Consider the following 19067-nt stretch of genomic DNA (forward strand, 5'->3'; position numbering starts at 1 on the left):
TAAAGAGTAACCTCCAGGTTAAAACAGGGAAGAAAGCCTTTAAACTACCTGGGCTTCCTTTTCTGCCCATTCCCAAGTACAGCCTTGGGGTAGAGATCAAGAGAAAATGGTCCTCGGAGCTGGGGTGGAAAGCTGCACACAAGGGTGGAAAATGGGAGGCTGCCATCCTCCACCACCCGGGATGGGGTGCCAGGAGGTCCCAGTGTGTCAGAGAGGTAGAAGGAGCTGGGAGAGAGGCTCTCACTTCCCACTGATGCTGTACAACACCTTGCAAGACAGCCTGGCATCAATCAGGGGGGCGGGATGGCCCGTGGTTTGGACCCAATAATTTTGAGAAGGCACTGAAGGGCTCTGCCAGAGCCAGGTGAACAGCAGAGGTAGGGGAGGACAGAGGAGAGGGGGAATGTCACAAGTTGTCTCAGTGCATTGAAATGTGCATTGGGATTCAGAGTCTTTAGAGAAGCCTGCTGAGGCAGCAGCCCATGGGGCTGGGGATAACCTGTAGGGAATGGAGGCAGGCACCCACACCTCCCTGGATGCTGGCTATGGGCACAGCACGCCCAGGGCTTCATGGACAGCGGGATAATCAGTCTGGCACAGGATGGGCACAGATAAGAGCAGTGCTGCACTCCTGGACCCTGCACCCCCACAGGGGGTTGGGTGGGATTTTCCCTGTAAGGAACCCCCTGCCCCACAGCCAACACTCTGCCACCACTGCTGGGGTTCATGACACAGTATGTGACATTTGGTGGCGGGGGGACTGCAGTTTGAGGATGCCCTTGACCACTACGCTGTCCTGCCTGCTGACATACCACATTCATTTGGGAAATGGATGCTCCAAGAACATTTTCCTTTACAGACACTGGAGCCCAAATCCTCCCTGCTCCAATTACTGTGTAAAAGCTTTCAAACCACTCAGCAGGATTGTAAAATGTAAGGAAAGGTTTTAGATGCTTTAAAAAGGAAGTAGTGAATATTTGTAAACTACAGCCAAAACATATAAAACAGTATTTCTTTAGTTCTAGCTAGAAAAGTAATTCTATAACCTCACAGTTCGGTTTCAGCTACATTCAGGTCTATGAATCTCCACATTCTTATGTAATGCCTTAAAAGCAGCAACAGACATCAAACCAACAAAATTAAAGTTTATAAAAAAAATAAAAATAAAAAAGATTTGGTTTCTATATGATCCTGTGTTCAGTGTGTAACCTGAGCAGGGTCCCCTACACCTGCTGCTACGGCTTGGGGGTTTTGGGCAGTTGCTTCAAGAGGTTTTGTTTGTTTAGGAAAAGCAGTAACTCACTGTAGTTCAGGTTTGCCTGCAGCACCCTGGCAGCTGCCCCCACCACACTGACTGCTCAGCAAGTGGTGACTTCCCAGCTCCAGGCTAAACCGGAATAGTTAATGCTGCGGAGGAGACTCATCAGTGATGCATAGAGCTCCTGCATGCTGGGCAATTAAAGCTCCTTGTCCATCATTTCCTATCACTGCCTGTTAGTCCCTTTAAAGAAGTGACCCTGCCAGGTTCTTTGGTTACAGACACTTTCCCCGCGGGGGCCAGGCTGCCGTCCTGCAGCGCGTGGCCGGGGAGGGACGGGGCCGTGGCAGCCTGGCGGCCGTGCCCGTCCCTCTCCCGCCACGCCGTGCACCTTCACCAGAGAGACGAGGGGCGCTCGGCTTGCTATTCACAGGCAAAGTAATCCTTGAGCGGGGAGAAGAGGTGCCGGATGACCGGCACGCTCCACGATTTCTCCAGCAGCTTCTGGTGAGCCCCGCGGCCGATGTTGGAGACGTCCGCGTAGTGGAGGGGGAAGCCGAAGATCCTGAAGGGCAGAGGCAGGAGATGGGGGGTCAGAGCAGAAGGAGGGGCCCCTTTCGCCGGCCAGCTCTGCTCCTGAGCCACCCAGAGGCACTGAGCATCTGGAATCTCCTACGGGAAGGGCGCTCTGCTCCCCAGCATGGTGGCCTGAGCGGTGTCCCCACCGTTCTGAACGGGGATGGGCAGTGGCAGCCCACCTTGCCCTGTGCCCTCCATAGCTTTTCCTGGCAAGGCTTTTGGAGAAGCCCTGTGCCAGTGGCATCCCGCCTGCCTCTGCTCAGCAGCACCTCTGCAAGCATTGCCCCAGGCTGCTCCATGGAGACAGGACTGAGTAGCTCTGGGTAGCTCTGAGTCACGGGCTGGGCACTTCCAGTACAATCAGATGAAAGTCCAAGAGCTATTTCACATGACAAAGGCTCGGGAAATTGTTATTTTACTTTCAAATGCCTTTAGCTCAGTGTTAACTTCAACAAATACAGGCAATTTAAATAAACAAACAAAAATACTTAACCTCAGTCTGTGTTTACTGGGCCAAAGCATCCGCTATGCAAAAACTTCAGGTTGTCACTAGGAGTATTTGGTGTGCAGGACTACTCCAGCTGGATTTTATCTACTCCCAAGTCCTTCTGATGATTTTTTGCCATGAATTCAGGGTGTGAGTAGGGTTTGGAGGAGCACAGTGCTGTCATGCTGGTGCCTCAGCAGCTGCCTGCTGCAATGTGAGTGTTCCCATGCCACTACACCCAGCTGAGCCCCAGTGGCTGCCATACAGCACCCCCACATCAGCCTGGGCCTTACACCAAGGCTGGGGCACATGTGCACCCACCACACAGCACCCTGTGCAAGCCCCATCATTCTTCCTTCCACATGCCTCAGGTCCAGGGCATAGGACGCCACTACACTTTTCCCACAGCCATAGCTCATTAGTAAGTGCATTAATTATCATGTGCACATCACTGCAGGGAAGCTGCCCCGTGCGGGAGCTGCAGCTCCTCGCTCCCAGGAGCTGGGCTTTGAGCCAGGGAGGCAAAAAAACCCACAGGAGCAGCACAAACCAGCAAAAACTACAGCAAGAGATTCAAGAGGACAGCAAAGGACTGATTGATTACCTGTCCATCCCCGGGAGGTTGCCCCAGAAGTAACGAGCTCGGTGGGCAGCTGATATCTTGATCGCATTAATCATAACTGGGTTACACTGGGGGCCAGAGAGGGGGAGAAATAAAAGTTAAAGGACATTTGGGTTTAGTCCTCTCCTGCAGGAGAAGCCCTTCCCACTGCACTGCAGGGACTTAAAAGTCTCCAGCAAATCCTCCTAAGGATGTAGCCCCCACAAATCCTGTTCTACACCATGGCACATCCTGGTTGGCCACAGGGGCTCCCGGGTCATGGCCATGGCCAGCAGCTAATGACCATCACAGGGTGCTCAGTGCTGATTCCCCTGGGCCAGGATCAGAACTGTCAGCCTCCGATGGGGGTTTTACACCAGGGTCCCTCCTGACTCACAGCCCGTCCTGGCTACCACAGAGTTAAAAACCCTTCCCACTCCCTGACCTCCCTCTCCCTGAAAATAACAGGCATTGCTCTGAACAGATGCTTTCTGCCAGGCTGGCAAAACCCCTCCCCCAGAGGACTAGTGCTTGGGTTTGACCTGCTGAGAGCCAGAGGGGAGGATCCAGAGCCAAGACTAAACTTGATTCCTTGGCATGTGCACCAGGCAGGGGGTTTTCCAGCATTGAGGCCACAGGAAACTCACAGCCCGACCCTCAGAGCTACCACACCCCGCACAGCCCAGCAAGTGTCACCTGCTCTGACGCCTTTCCCACAGCCAGCAGCAACGCCTACCTCCAGAAACCGGGAAATGTCCCTCTTGTCATTGACCCTCATGGCCACCACATTCTCAAACATCCAGAAGAAGGGCCGCTCCTCGCCCTCCTTGGGACGGGCGTAGTTGAGCAGGTGGTAGAACTCGAAGAACAGCCTCCCGCTTCCTTCTGCAGGGAAAAAGCAGAGCAGCAGGTTGGGACCAGCTGAGGCACTGGGAATGGGGTGCCAGCGGGGGCCTGGCTGCCACAGTGGGCATGGAAACAGCATGGTGCCACAGGGAGCCACCACCAACACAGCCTGGGGCTGAAACACTTCCCTGGGCTGTAAAGTGGCTCCATGACCCAGGAACACCCCGGGGTACCCAGCCCATCAGAGGCAAAGCAGCCTTACCAAACAGAGCCTTCCTGGTTGGATTGACAAGGGAGAGGTCATCACAGGGGGTTCCACCGATCACCAGGTCAAAAGGACCCCACTCCTCAATCTGCAGCGAACAGACAGACCAGCCCATTAGGAAACGCCACGGAAGCGCGTCTCTCATTCCCGGTGGGACAGGGGACAAGCCAGTCCCAGGGCTGGTGGGGTGAGACCCACACCCCTGTGGTGCCACATGCCCCGGCTCCCCACAGAAGTGGAGCTCACTTTTCTCTTGGTTATGTTCCTGACGTCGGGCACGTAGGTGATGTTGCCCTCGGGCCGCACGGTGCCCGCCGCGACGGGGACATCGCCGATCTCCGAGGCGATGTACTTCTCCACTTGGATGCCCAAGTCCTTCAGCACCATGTACCCTGCCAGCGGACAGAGGTCTGAGGTGGCACTGCTCTCTTTGGCCTCCCGGTCTCCTTCGTCAGCAGAGCTCGATGTGGCCGCTCCTGGATGTCCTAGGTGGGGGCAGTCACACAGGACTTCAGGATGAGCAAACATTTTTTTTGACCCATTCCTCCAGGCACTGTTTGCTCCCAGAGAGCAGAATGGCAGAGCTGAGTGAACTGAGCCAAACCAGTTGCCCTCAGGCACTTCACCAGAGGCCAGCTTACCCCAGCAGTTATTCCCACTACTCTGGCTTCTCACGGGAACCAGCCACCTGAACCTCTGTGAGCAAAACACCCTCCCTCCTTCCATCTACCCCTCCCCTTCCCCACAGCCCTTTCCAGTAGGAAAGGAAGACCCTGCCCTCATCCCTGCAGATGGGGATCCCTCCTGTCTTCACCCCCTTCTCCACAACAAGCTTTCAGAGACATGTTTGAATCCATGGAATGATTCATCCCTGATTCCCAGCGTTGAAAAGCCAGCAGGCAAGTGCATCCCTACAGCCTCACCTGTTGCTATCCCATCGAACAACGAGAGCACTCGGATTGGTCTCCTCTTTGCTGGTGGGACTGTTGGGTAGATTTTGGGTGCAGCCTGAAACGGGAACAGCCATGAAGCCCCAGCCCTGGCAGTGCAGCATCACCTTATAAGGCCAAACTTCAGCTCTGCAGGCACCACCTCTGCCTTCAGGAGAGCATCTGCAGGGCCAAGAGCCCAGCACCCTTGGAGAGGGTGGATGAACAAGACCGAGGCAGAGGGAAGAGGCATTCCAAGCTGCTTGCCCTGGCCTTCATGACCCTGTTCCCCACACCCCAGCGTGCCAGGCTCCCTGCCCACAGCCCTTACATATTCCTGTCCCTTGTCACTGGTGAAGAAGTCCAGCAGACGGGCGTTCCAGTCCTGCCGGCGCTGCAGCAGCCCGTAGTTCTGCTGGGGCGAGCACATGTAGCAGTTCCAGGGCTCCTGCATTTTTGCTCTGGTCGACGTCCCTCGCCCCACCAGCACGTCCAGACACTCCACACAGAAGCACCTGCCCAAACCACAACACCTCGTGCTTGTCACCTCAGGGACCCCTGTGGGTCACCTCAGCCTCTCCTGGAATCTCCCCTGCCATGCACCAGGGCCCCTGGTCTGTTTAACAGGATGTTTTTCCAGGCAGTACCTTGGTTTTTAGGGCACAAGCCAGTGACCCAAGGCATAGGTAATTCTCCTGCCAACCTCCCCAGGGTTTATTTAAGTGTTGCCTGGCTCAGTAGGGAGAGGTAAGCTGTGCTGGGACATGCTACATGGCAGCCAGCTGGGGAACAGCACAGCACAGCCCCTGCACCCAGGCTCATGCAGGATCCTGCTCCCCACAGCTCCCAAGAATGATGCCAGGGCCACAGCCCCAGGAGCAGAGACACAGGGCCCACCTGCAGCAGCTGGAATTGCTGCAGAGCAGCAGCTGCTTCCCCGCGCAGCAGACAGCACAGTAGGACTGGTAACCATCTTCGTCATACATGTAGAAGAACTCCAGGAATCTATCCTAGTGAAAGGACAGCCAGGAGGAGAGAAGGACAGAGAATTAGGAGCTGTGCTCAGACAGTGAAGAGACAATGCAGCTTTGGTCCATCCCTGGTACCCGCCCAGAACTCAGAGATGCACATCCTTGGTGTTCCGGGTGGCAAGAACATACCGAGGGACAGCCCCGTGGAGGACACAGCGTGGCCAAGACCTGGTGCAGCCACCCCCTGTCCCAGCAACACTGCCTGAACCATAGCCCCATCCTCCAGCCCCAGCACTGCAGCACTTACCCTGCACGTCTGGCAGAGGCCTCCCTTGAACAGAGGGTGGAAGGTGGCCGGGTTCCTCCTCCCGCAGGACAAACAGCTGTCTGTGGGACAGGCAGAGCTGCGTTCACCCAAGGCACGGAGACATCAGGGCAGGGAGTCCCCAGACCCCCACCCCACTTCAGGCTGCAGAGCCTCCCCTTGGAACAGTGCCTGGATAGAGCCTGCCCTTGGAACAGCATCCGAATGGGGTCTGCCCTTGGAACCTCATCCACGGCTCCCCATGGAGGATCTGCACAGCACCCTGTTCCCCTCAGCACAGGGGGACCCCAGCACCCTGCAGTCACTGTCCCCCCTCCAAGATGGTGCTGTTGAAAAGGAACCCACAGGCCCTTGCTGAGCACTACCAGACAGGATCCCCATCACCCCACACCTCTTCCCAAGGGAGACAGGACCAGTGATTACCTTCCAGCTTCCCGTTGTTCTTCGTAACTTCGGAAACCATTTGTTCTTTATAATTAAAAAAAAAAAAAAGAAATATTTATCATTCCTTACACTAGAAAATTTAAGTGAATTCTGCTTACAGATGCCTTTTTTTCTTGCATATAGAACTGCTCCAGCTTTGCTGAGCATCACATGGAGAAGGTTAGAAATTTTGGGGCAAAACCCACATCCTTTCACTGAAGGAGATATTAGAGCTCAGCATAGCAGCTCATGGATAATACCCAAGCTGAGCCATTAGTGGAGCCCAGCCCCTGTCTTGCAGCTGGGTTTGCTGGTTGTCTAATAAGGCACAACTGAGCACCATGGGATCACAAAAGCTTTTGCCTTCAGGAACCAAGTTCATGGACACCAGGGAAGAGCCAACCCCTTTCCCAGAATGGTTTTCCAGTGCTCTCAGGGTGCACAGCCCAGGCCATGCCACTCCCCAGCTCTCTCTGTTGGTTACCTCGAGTCTGGTCCTCTTCCACTCGCTGCTCCTTGCCATTGTTGTAGGGGTAGCTCTTCAACCTCTTGGTGGGGGGATACTGCTCAAGGGACAGCACCTCCTCCGTCCCATTCCTCAGCACCCCATTCTCTGCAAGGGAAAGGCAGCTCCCTGGGCACAAGCCTCCAGCCCCAGGACCACCCCAGGGCAACGGGAGACATCTCCTGTCAAGCCCTCTCAGGTCCCACCCCAGCCACAAGCAGGACCCTTCCTGGCCACCTGGGCTCCCCACCCATGGCACAAGGCTCAGCCAAGTCAGATTTCCAGGAGCAAGGGCATGGACAGTGCTTTGCTCTGGCTTTTTGCAACAACACTGTTAGGGACCCAGTGAGAAGCCCCAGGACCACTTTGGGACCAGACTGGCACGGATACAGCACAGGGTGAGCAGGCTCAGCCAGGGCCAGATACTGGTGGCTGCTGACCACACCAGCCCCCCCTGCCAGTGCCATGCCAGCCCCCAGCCAGCTGGTGCCACTGCCTCACCTGAGGTTTTGGGTGGCAGCAGTCCCTTGAGTCCCAGGGGTTTGAAGCCAGTGATTGCCCAGTCAATCATCGGCTTCAGCTGCTCCTCCAGCGAGTCCCTGGGGCCAGTTGTAAACGTCTTCCCCGACCGGCTCCGGGCAACCTGCCGAGAATGGACAGCGTGGGGCAGGGTGATGAGGTGGTCTCTGTCTGGGGAGCAGCCACACCCCTGCCAGGGCCACAGCCCAGGTCCCCTCCCCATCCGACACACACGGGTGTGGGGTTTGGCAGCCCTGGGATGGCGGCAGCTGATGGATTCCTGCTCTGGGTGTGCCCTCGGCTGGGCTCTGGTGCCTCCATCCCTGCAATGAGCCTATCCATCCATCACCAGCCTCAATGGAGCCAGGAGCAGGGACAGCCCAGCTCTAACTCTTGCCCAGACTCTGCTCCCTGGCAAGTGACAGGAAGGCAGAAGAGGTGCCTGTGGATCTGCAGCCCCTTATCCCGGTGTGCGATGCATCCCCTGGATGGGAATTGGACACACAGGGTGCTGAGCACCAGCCCTGACTCCAAAGGGCACCTGGCACTGGCCCAGGACGCCCCTGGCCAGCCTGGCATTGCCCTGCTGCTGTGATGCTCCAGTGTCCGAGACAGTGCAGGGAGGCTGGCCTGGGGATCTGGAGCAGCAGCAGTTCCCCCTGAACCCCCATGATAAGCAGAGTTTGGCCCCATGGCTGCACTTGCAAATAATCCTAGCAGAGAAAGGACTATTTTCCTAAGTCACATCCTGCTGCCTCCAAGTCCAGCTGGTTTAGCTGGCACCTCACCCACCCACCCACCAACCCCTGGTTGTTACCTCCAGGGCATGGTAAATGGCACGGCGGTAGGAGACCAGCTTATTGAACGTGGAAGAATTGAAATGCTGCCTAAAGGCCATCAGTCCCACCAGCTTGTCTGCAGAAACCTGTGGGAGAGTGACAAGAGCTCACCAGGGGGACAGCACAGGAATGTCCTGCCCGGTCATTTCCCCTCCCGCACTGCATTCCCAGCAGCCAGGGGAGGAAGCCCAGCGGCAGCGTGACAAGGACGGGTGGGTTGCACCCTCTGCTGGCACTGCCAGCAGAGTGACACCAGCACAGAACTTCCCTCCCTCCCGCCTGCAGCATGGGAGGGGTTGGATGTCCTGGTTGGATATTAGAAAAAGGTTCTTCACTCAGAGGGTGGTCGGTCACTGGAACCGCCTCCCCAGGGAAGTGGTCATGGCATTACCCTGCCAGAGCTCAAGAAGCAGTTGGACAACACTCTTGGGCACAGAAAGGGATCTCGGGGTTGTCCTGAGCAGGGTCAGGAGTTGCACTCAATGATCTCCATGGGTCCCTTCCAATTTGGGATATTCTGAATTTGCGGGGGGTGATGGGTCTCTGATGGGACATCCCTCACCAGGCAGGGCTCCTGGGCAGCCCTGGAGCCCAAAGCCTGGACCAAACCTTGCACAGGGGCCAGGCATATGTTCCCACTGCTGGATACTGTCACCAACCTACAGTGTCCATTCATTAGTTAGAGACACCAGAGCCTTGAGAGCCTGCCAAGGCCTGGCTATTGAACACCAGGGTGCCTGCCCAGGGAGGCTGCAGGGTACACACACCCCCAACAGGCAGCCCCAGGAGTGGGGCAGAAATGTGCAGCGGAAGGGGTTTGGGGCTGGGCACGGCAGGCAGGGGCAGACAGCAGGCTTACCTCGGAGAACTTTCCATCTCCAAACCACTGCACCCACCGCATGCCTGACACAGCCTGGCGCTTGGCCGTGGCTTTGTGGGAGACAACAATCGCAGGCCACCAGGAGAAACCTTTGATCTTCCCCCAGACAAGCTCCCCAATTCCAAACTCCTTCCCATCCTGAAAGAAAAAGATGACAACACGGGTCTGCCAAAAGCACAAAACGCCCCATTTCATCTGGGCAGCTCTGCAGCAGAGCCCTGGAGCACAGGGGATGGACCCAGAGCGCCTTGAAGAGCTGCTCCGCCACATGTGTCACATGTGTGGATGTCTGCACAGACAGGTTGCACTCCCTCCCTCAAGCACCCGGCCCAGCATCTCCTGGCAGCACTGGCTCCCAGCCCTGCACCACGACAGAGCTCAGTGGGGAGGGCTGTGTGTGCCAGCCCCACGCTGAGCCCATGCCTGGCACACGGCACGGTGCGTGCTCCGTCCTGCGCAGCCCTCCTGGCACCAGGCCCCGTGCGTGTCCACTCCTGCCTGCCCTCCCAGGGTCTCTGCAAAGGCTGGGAAGCCTTGCCCCAAGGTTGCTCCCAGGGTGCCCCGAGCAGATGGGGTTCCTCCTTGGCACAGGGCAGCCTGTTCACAGGGCTCACAGCTCAGCTCATTTGGCTGCAGCCCAGGGAGAGGGTACCCACCCACCCCCTCTCTTGTTCCCACTGGAGAGAGCAAGAAACAGGGCAGAGTGACAACAGAGAGATGAAAAAGAAGAACCAAGAATTTTGGGGTGACCTGTTGAGGAGGGCCACGCTGGGTGCTGCACATGGGGAGGGCACCTCGCACAGAGCGGAGTCACCTCCGCCTGCAGAGCCCTCCTTTCCAGCTTTGTTCTGCAATTAGGCACCTAATTATGCAGCAAGATGCAATTGCCCAACTCCTGCAAGTCTGGGGCCTTGCCCTGTGGCCCGCAGGCGCTGAATCCCGCTCTGCAGCCCCAGCAGCTTCAGTTCTCTCCAGCATCCCCGACAGAAATGTTTTCTGCACAAGCAACTGCCTGTCTCAGCGGGGCACAGCACGGCAGGGCACATGCCACGCATGCGTGTCAGGGGGGGCCTGTGTGTGGCACCGACGGCAGCTTGCCAGGACTGATCCCCAAAGTGCCTGTCAGCTGTAAGCTGCCCCACAGCCTGGGAACATCACACCTCAGCCACACAGGGAAGGGCAGGCAGGGAAGGGGAGACAGGAGAAGCAGCAGTGAGGTTTCCAGAGGTTCCCCATGCCTGCAGGCTCTGGCACAAGCCAGGGAGGTTCATCCTTGCCCCGCAGCATCCTGGGTGCAGGAGCAGAGTTCAGCCCCTCCGTACCTGGTATTCCAACGCCATCCCCACGTCTCTGCTCTCTGACTCCTCGGCCCCCAGCTCAGCAGAGCCATTCTGCCCCTCCTGGGAGCTGCTGCCGGAGAGTGTGCTGCTGCTCTGGGATGAGTCCCGGGAGTCCTCCTCCGTCAGGTCGATGATGGGCGGTGTGGACACGGCTGAGCGACGCCTGGAGCTCTGCATGGCAGAGGGAGAGGAGTGTCAGTGCCACAGGGAGAGGGGCAGGGGGGAACAGAGACCTGCCCTGCATCATCCCCCAGCCTCACAGTCGGGTTTGGAGAAGGGGAGCCAGTGACTGAGGGCACTCAATCTGCTGCCATGAGCAGAGAGGAGAGCCCTTAAGAGGAGTTTCTGCAGGAGAACTGCTCAGCTTTCACTTGTCAGATGCAGAGCAAATGGCACACCACTGCTCTCTCCCCTTTTCCTCTCCCAAATCCACTCCAGGGTGTTCAGCACTCACAATTCATAGAAGGGGCAAGAAACAGCACACTCACTCCTATCTACACAGGGGAACCCAAGGCCCTGAGAGGCTGCACCACATTCAAAGTTGCTTGTCCAAGGAGCAGCAGGAGTGCTGGTCTCTGGAGCCCCAAGGAAGCCCCAGGGGAGCCGTGACCCCACGCAGACCCTCAGACCCTCACCCGTGCAGGAGTTCGCAGGTCCCTGAGAGTCTCCACGCTGCTTCGATTCTTGATCCTCGTCTCATGCCGGGCCTGCCCTGCCTGGAAGATGAGGTGGACTGTGGGCTTCTGCCTGAGGCTGCTCTCCCACCCAGCGCTGCCCCGGGGCTGCAGCTGCCACCACAACAGAGAGGTGCCGTGGCAGGGGTGCCCTCCCCACGCAGGACACGGACAGCCTGTGGGGAACAGCCTGTGCTTCACGGGGCCGAGCACCAGCGGCACCGGAGCCCTGGGGAGAGCAAGGGGAGGGCACCTCGTGCTGAGCCCCTCTGGGCAACCATGCACGGCACAGCATCTCTGCAGGGTTCAGGAGCACTCATTGCTGCAGCCCTGCATCTGGCAGGGCCGACAGCAGCAGGAGCCATAGCCAGGAGCACTGGATGCCAGGAGAGCCACAGGCCCCAGTAGAGCATCCATCCGAGGCACGGACCCACTCCCACACCCATGGATGCCTTCACACACCCGTGAGTGCTTCCTCTCACAGCTGGCCCTGCAGCAGCACCCAGGGCAGCCCTTCCTCAGCAGTCACAGACACAGTCCAGCCCAGGCATGTTTCCTGCATCCGGCACAAGCGAGGCTCAAAATTAAATGAGATTTTGCAGTGAAGAGCCCCTGAACCAAACATAGTGGGAAAGCTGAGTTTGCACCCACTGGATTTATGGCTTTTTCTTTTGGAAGCTGCCTCGTCTCAGGCAGATCTCCAACCTTGGGTTTTGTTTCTAACTCAAAACAATAAAGCAAGCAGGCAAAAATGCTTCCAGATCCTGGAGGTTTGTCAACCTAGTCAACAAAAGAGGGTGGGTAAAACTGGGGTGCAGCCCCAAGGCAGCTGAAAGCAGCCCAGCCCAAGAGCAGGAGACACGAGATGGCTCCGTCCATCAATACAGACAAGACTTTTTAAAGAAAATATCAGCATAATAATAATGGTAATTATTAGGCTGCTGCAACACATTGTGGGCATCACTGCATCCCACACCACCCCCTCCTGCTCCTGTGGTCTCATGTAAATCAGGAATTTAAAAATTACAGTATTACTCTGGTAAATGAGTATTGCATCCTCCACTGGACTGCTTCCCCAGCACTGAGCACAAGAACAGCCCAGAGGGAAAGAGATGAGGATTCTGGCACTGGATGCCCCCACAGACAGCCCCTGAAGAGCAGTCTGGGTGATATCCTACCTTCTGCACCCGCGCCAGGCCAAGTGGCCAGGCCAGGTCCTCCTTGGAGAGGTCTCCATTGCTGTCCTTCTTGTTCTCCAGAGGCAACAGTGCCAGGTCCATGGGATCTGTGCAGGGACAAGACAGAGCAGCTTTAGTCTCTGCGAGCCCTCCTGGCCATGCTCCCACATGCCTCAGCCTCCTACTGCCCCCAAGAACTTGTCATGATTTGGAGAGACCAAAATCTCATCTTGGAGAATTGTGGCCAGGAGCAGAGACAAGTGGTGTTCCCAGGGCTCCCCATCATGTCACCACACCCCAGGATTACCACTCTCCTGTCCCCAAAACTGGGAAGGACCAGCAGTAAGTGTGGTGCCATTCTTATCTGCCACTTTGTTCCTGAAATCTCAGGGGCACAAGCCAGCTGTTCAGGGCTTGTCACCAGGTCATTTAAAACAGGACCTTGTTTACCCAAGAGGTGGGATTTGGGAACCCCAAACTGGAGCATCCCAGAAGCAGTGGCACCCCTCAGGCTGGTGGGGCTCCCCCTCTTCCCTTGCTCCAGGGGGTTCAACTATCAAGGGGCAGAGCCAACCTCCCACTGTGGCACCCATTTCCACAGCCACGTCATGGCCTGGATGTGCCACAAGACCGCAGAAACCCAGCAGAGCCACAGAGGGACCCTGGCCATGGCTGCAGCACTGCAGCCCCCCCACCCTGCAAAGCCTCAGGACAGTGGCTGGGAGACCCCAAACCCAGGTCATCCTTGCACATCCCAGGCACGGTTCATTCTGGGCACACCGTGGTGAGCCTCACCTGGAGTTCCGGGCTCCCCATTCGCCTCCAGTACAATGCTGGGTGTAGCGGGATTGGTGCAGCCCCCGTTGAGGAGGATCAGCTTTGCCCTGCAGTCTGCCTCTTCCTGCCTTTGGCTCTTGTCCTGTTTCATGGTCGCCTGTGGAAGCCAGAGTGGAAAGGAAATTCAGCCACGAATTTCAAGACTCAAGGAGGGCAAAGCAGACAGTGTGAGCTCCTAGAGCCAGCCACGGCTTCATGCCCTTAGCAGAGGGGTCTGACTGGAGATGCATCTGGATGGGTACTGGGAGCTAAACAGCACTTGGGCAAAACCTCCCCACAAATGTGGTGGCCCTAAAGATCCACCAGCCCCAGCTAACAGAGGCTCCAGACACAACCCACTCATCTTTAGGGAACACCAGGCTTTTCCCCACCATCCGTATGCTGTGGAGCACTCCTGCGCTCGGTGCTGCCCAGCCCCACCTCACTCTGCTGGACCCCATCTGGAGGGGAGCTGCACTTCCCTGCCACCCTGCAGAAACCAGGGGACAGCCCACCCCAGGGGACAGCCCACCCTCGGGGCAGCAGCCTCCCTGTGCTGCCCAGCTCGCCCCGGCGTGGGTGGGCTGTTCCGGCAGCAGCAGGACAGGCAGGCAGCCCGCCCGCCATGAGGGGCAAAGTCCTGGAGCCTGCAGCCAGTTCAGCTCCCCCAAAGGGAGAAAAACTCCTCCTGCCCCCCACTACCAACTCAGCTTCCCTGCCCCAGGGCGAGGGGGCAGGGCAGGGGGCTGTGTCCCAGCACCCCGTGCCCTGGTGTCCCCCTGCATTGCTGGGGCTCCCCTTGCCTGAGCTCAGATGCCTCCGCCTTCCCCTGGGTGCCCTCCCCGGATCCTGTTTTTGGAAGTGGAAGCTCCAGCTCTCCTAGAGGCAACCCGGACGCCGTGAACAACGCTGCCTCATTGCTGGGCTATGGGTCTGTGCTGCAACTTGCCCCTTCAGCAGCACAGTCATTTCAGGAGCACGCAACGCAAGAGCTGAGGAGCACACGGGGCTTTGCCCACCTACAGCCCTTTTAGGAAGCCAAAGCAACACCCCCCCAGCCTCAGAGAGACCCACTGCCCCTTTTGCATCACTCTGACTCCACATTGCCTCCAACCATGGCCCTAACAACTGAGATTTCTGCTTTGAAATCATCTGTCAGCACCTCTGGCAAACAAAGACCAGTTGGGGTTTGATGTTTTGGATGCCGACGGCAGAGTTAGAAAACCTGCTAACACCCAAACACAAAAGAAAACAGGTGTCCAGCACCCATGTCCACAGGCAGAGACCCCGTGCATGTCCTGCCTTCCCCCTCAACAAAGGGAGGGGAGAAATTGCACCAGACAGAGCCTGAAGCTGCATAACCCCCTCACAGATGTGTGGGGGATTTCTGTGTGCAGAAATCCCACTGCTGCAGACCCGGAGAACAATTCCTGGGAGCTGCCCAGACTCGCCGCCTGCCCCCAGTCCAGGTGGACGGTCCCACATGGCCCCAGATGCAGAGATCCACCCCAGCACAGCACAGCTGGGTGAGTTCCCCCTGGTCTGCTCCCCTTCCCCAGCCCACAGACACTGCAGAGCAGCAGCAGCCACGGCCAGCAGTGATGCTGCCACCAAAACCCGCAGAACTCACCAAAAAATAGTGTATCTCCCTTGGGAATCCCTACAGGGAGGTGTGAGAGGATATACTGCTCTCCCAGCATGAGGGTGACCCAGAGGGGACAGGCAGATGAGGCAGCACGAAGCAGGTAAGATTCAGGGAGGACAGGAGCAGGCAAGGCCACTGCCCAGCCCTGCCAAACATCTGCACCCTCAAAATCCCAGAAAACCCCTGCATTCAGTCCTGTGTCTGGAGCCTGAGCCCAGGAAGTTCAAACCTGCACCTCAAAATGTCTTTTCCTCTCTCAGCTCCAGGGCTGCCCGATGCCCAGCATGGCCAGGGCTCGCCAGGCCACCAGTCAAGGGTGGTGTCCTGCCAGCCCTGTGACAGGGAGGCGGCAGGGAAGGGTGACACACTGGCCGGGTTTCTCCTGGAATGGGACACAACCAGGACTGACGCACCAAGCTCAGCTCTGCCACGTGCTCTGGGAGCTCCCACAGTTGTCTTTGTTCCAGTTATAAAGCGGGGAAAAAGGAGTTATCCCTTTGGAAGGAACTGCCCCCTGGCAGAGCAGAGGCAGGTCAGCTCACTGTTTGCTGCGTGTGCCCTTCTCCAGCTGCACTGCCCTAGATCACTTGAGGACATCCCCATCACCATCCCCTGACAGGAAAGGGAACAGCACGGCCCAAGCTCTTTCCCAAAACCCCACACCTATGCAGCAGGACTGTAACTCCCATCCTTTCTCCTCCTACTGCTGCCGTTTGCACCAAGCACTGGAGCCGCACACCCAAGCCCGTCCTGCTGCTCACAGCCCACCCCGGGTCCCCCCACAGGAGCCACGTCCTTCTGAGCTCCCCTGCTCCGGAGGAAGGCTCAGCTCTTTGTCCTCGCCTCCCTTGCAGAAACACACCAACATGTGCACTCAGGGCATTACGAAAATAATAAGAAACAGAGCACTGCCCTAACATGTGCTGTCTCACGGGAGGAGGAGACCAGCCCTGCAGTGTTTGCATTGCCCAGCGCCCTGCAAACACACCGGGTGCTCCGCAGCCATGCGCTCCAGATGGGAACCCACGAGGAGGAAAACAACACAGAATTCCAGAGTTGCCGAAAGCTCCCCGAGAGCCTGGCGCCAGCGGCAGCCCCGGCACTGCCTGGTGACCAGGACGTGCCCTGCAGCCAAATCCCACCGAGGAGACAATGAACCCGCTGACTCTGGAGCCCGCCCTCATTTTGCAATACCAATTTCTTTAAGATTTGCCAAACTGGTTAAAGACCATGCCACAGTATTAACCGTTCAGAGAGAATTCTGGTCCCTGTCTGGCCATGCTTGCCAGCCAGCCTGGAACAGGCAGAGCAGTCAGAGTGGGCAGGACAGCTGGACTCACCTGGCGGGTAGGGTAGGCAGGGAAGGCAGGGCTCACCTGGCCGGGCTGTGCTCTGGACTGGACCCCTGCCCCTGCTCCCGGGACTGCTCCCCCAGCCTGGCCCGGGCTGGTTTCAGTTTTCCTTGCTGGGAAAACAGGCTGCCCTGTTATCAGGTGCGTGTCCCCAGGAGGTGGGGAGGTTGCGGACTTTGCCTCCAGACAGGGGCATGCATATCAAAAGGCTGGAGGGAAGCTTTGCTGATGGCTGGGATGGAGCCATCGCCCAAGCCCTGTTTGAATAACAAAAAGAAATAAAGGACCCTAATGGCCGGGCTGGCTCTGGGCTGTGGCGCACACTAATGGCCTTTAAGTCTCCCCAAACCGAACATTTGCCTCTAATCCTGGAAAGAAAGGAGTTGCTGGGTTGGCAGTTCCGTAAGAAAGGCGCCCATTTCGCAGATGTGCTCGCTGGGAAGGGCAAGGGGCGAAGGGCAGGCTCCCCCTGCCCGCTTCCTGTGCCTGGCCCCTCTGCTCTCCCGCTCCGGCACTTCCCTCCATTTCCCCCGGTTTCCTCCTGCCCCGCTCCGCTCCCCCCGCAGCCCTGGGCGCCCACCCGGCTCTCCCCGCTGCCTTTCAGCAAAGCTGGGCTAAAGAAAAGAAACAAAACACAAACCAGCCCCTCCTCTCCCAGTGTAGACCAGGCTGGAGACCTCTCCGGGACAGCCACCATCCCCGCCAACCGCCGCTCCAGGCTCTTTACCATGCTCATCCCGGTGGGATCCCGCCGGGCCGGGCCCCGCTGTCCTCCCGAGCCCCCCGGCGTGGGGCAGGGGCTTCCTTCGGGCAGGGCTGGGAGTTGCAGGCAGGGAGCTGAGGGCAGGGCTGGCAGCTTTTGGGGGGCTCCGGCGCACAGGTGGGTCCCGCTCAGCGGTGGCGGGACCTCTGTCCGGAGCAGTCACTGCTTCATCTCTCCCCTGCAAAAGAGGACGTAAAGACATGACCATGACACCTCGCCGTCCCCATCGCCCCCCCGCGCAGCCCCAGAGCCGGAACTGGGATACCCGGGCTCACTCCCCCACAGGTCATTAAAAATTCTCTGGAAACTTAGGCAGGAAAGGCGAGTGCTGCTCCGGGCAGCATGTTCCAGCCGCCCCCTGTTTCCCCTGTCCCTTTCCGAAGGAGGTCGGTGTAGGACCCACTGCTCGCCCCAGGACCACCACTTGCCATGGGGGTCCCCCCCGTCGCTCCCCTCTCCCGGCTTCCCGGTATTTGTGCCCCACGTTGTGGCCACTCTGATGTCCATTCCTCCTTCTCCTATGCTCTACTGCGCCCCGACCTCCCCGCCACGGGCTCGACAGGAGGCGGATGCCAGCAGAGCCCTCTGGTCGGTACCTGCCCCGGCCGTCCCGTCCCTCCGGCCCGGCCCCGGGGAGGCTTCGCGCCTGAGGCTCCGCCGGGAGCTGCTTTTCCTGCCAACAGAGAAGGAAGATGAGCTGTCAGATCCCCGACCAAGAACCGAAAACAAAGGTGTTCGGCCCGATCAGCAGCGCCACCGCGACCCGGTACCCCCGGCAGTTGGCCCGGCCTGGAGGCGGCGCTGCCCGGGGCCGCTGAGCCGAGGAGGGGGACCTCGGCCCCCCCGCACCACCCCCGCCCCGCAGCCATCACTCGCCGTGTCAGCGAGCGGACCCTCCCGCCGCAGCCTCTGGCTCAGCCCGGCCCCGGGGGTCGCGGGGGGTCCCGCACCGGCCCCGCTGTGACAGTGCCGGGACGCGCCCCCGGGGCTCGTGGCGCCGCTGCGGGAAACTCCGAAAGTTGCGACGGGACCGGAGGGGTGGGCGGGACCTGGGGGAGCATGCCCGGGGCTGTAGGAGCACCGATCCCCTCAACACGCCCCGGAGCCGAGCGCCGGCAACAAGTGGCGGCAGGACCCACCGCCCCCGCCCGCTGTCCGAGCCGCGAGCCCTCCGTTAGCGGGCACCGGGGCAGCCGGACCGGCCGGGGCGCTCCCGCCGCTGCGTTCCGGTGCGCCCGGTGCCGAGTCCCCGCCCGCCCCATTGTCCCCCGCCGCCGCCTCGCACAACAAAGCCGCCCACGAGGATGTTCCGCGGCTCCAGCTCGGACCCCCCGGTTCCCCCGGTCCAGCGCTCACCTGCGCCGTGGCGGGACGCGCCGTCCAGCGGGGCCGCGCCGCCGCTCGCCGCCTCCCGCGCCCCGGCCGGCCCCCGACAGCCCCGCGCTCCGGTTACATGGCGCTTTAACCCTGCCCGTGCTGGGCAGCCCCTCCTCCTCCTCCTCCTCCTCCTTCGCCGCCCCATGGCGGGGGAGGGGAGCGCGGGGCCCGCACCGCCACCGCACCCGCCCGGCCCCCCGCGCCCCCCGGGCCCGCAGCCCTCGGGGTCCCGCATTCCTTCAGGGCCCGCATTCCCCGGGGCGCCGCATCCTCCCCTCGCCGCTCCGCACCCTCGGCGTCCCGGTGTGTGCCCTCCACTGTCCCGCATCGCCCGGGACTCCTCATCACCCAGTGCCCCACATCCCCCGAGCCTCCCAGTTTCCCTCATACCCTCCCCGGTGCCCTGCATCCCCCTTCCGGGGCTCAGCCTCCCTCTCCCGGAGCTCCATACCCTTCTGAGGTCTCACACCCTCCCGGGGCTCTCCAAACCCTGGT

General features: G+C 59.2%; 1 protein-coding gene across 1 annotated transcript; it reads right to left on the reverse strand.

Moving 5' to 3' along the window:
• Positions 1–1425: 1425 nt before the first annotated feature.
• On the reverse strand, positions 1426–17168 carry DNMT3B (DNA methyltransferase 3 beta). The gene is made up of 19 exons (XM_050313422.1): positions 17073–17168; positions 13415–13553; positions 12620–12726; positions 11403–11483; positions 10750–10938; positions 9407–9565; positions 8526–8633; positions 7691–7832; positions 7169–7297; positions 6685–6729; positions 6244–6323; positions 5863–5975; positions 5297–5480; positions 4960–5044; positions 4283–4521; positions 4034–4124; positions 3662–3810; positions 2929–3014; positions 1426–1823 (listed from the first exon to the last, which is right to left on the reverse strand). Exons 1-19 carry the CDS (start codon positions 17166–17168, stop codon positions 1682–1684), a joined length of 2364 nt encoding a protein of 787 aa, XP_050169379.1. The 3' UTR covers positions 1426–1681.
• Between the last annotated feature and the right edge of the window lie 1899 nt (positions 17169–19067).

This window comes from Myiozetetes cayanensis, unplaced genomic scaffold, assembly GCF_022539395.1.
Source record: "Myiozetetes cayanensis isolate MyiCay16 unplaced genomic scaffold, myiCay2020 scf19, whole genome shotgun sequence".
Lineage (NCBI taxonomy): Eukaryota > Metazoa > Chordata > Aves > Passeriformes > Tyrannidae > Myiozetetes > Myiozetetes cayanensis.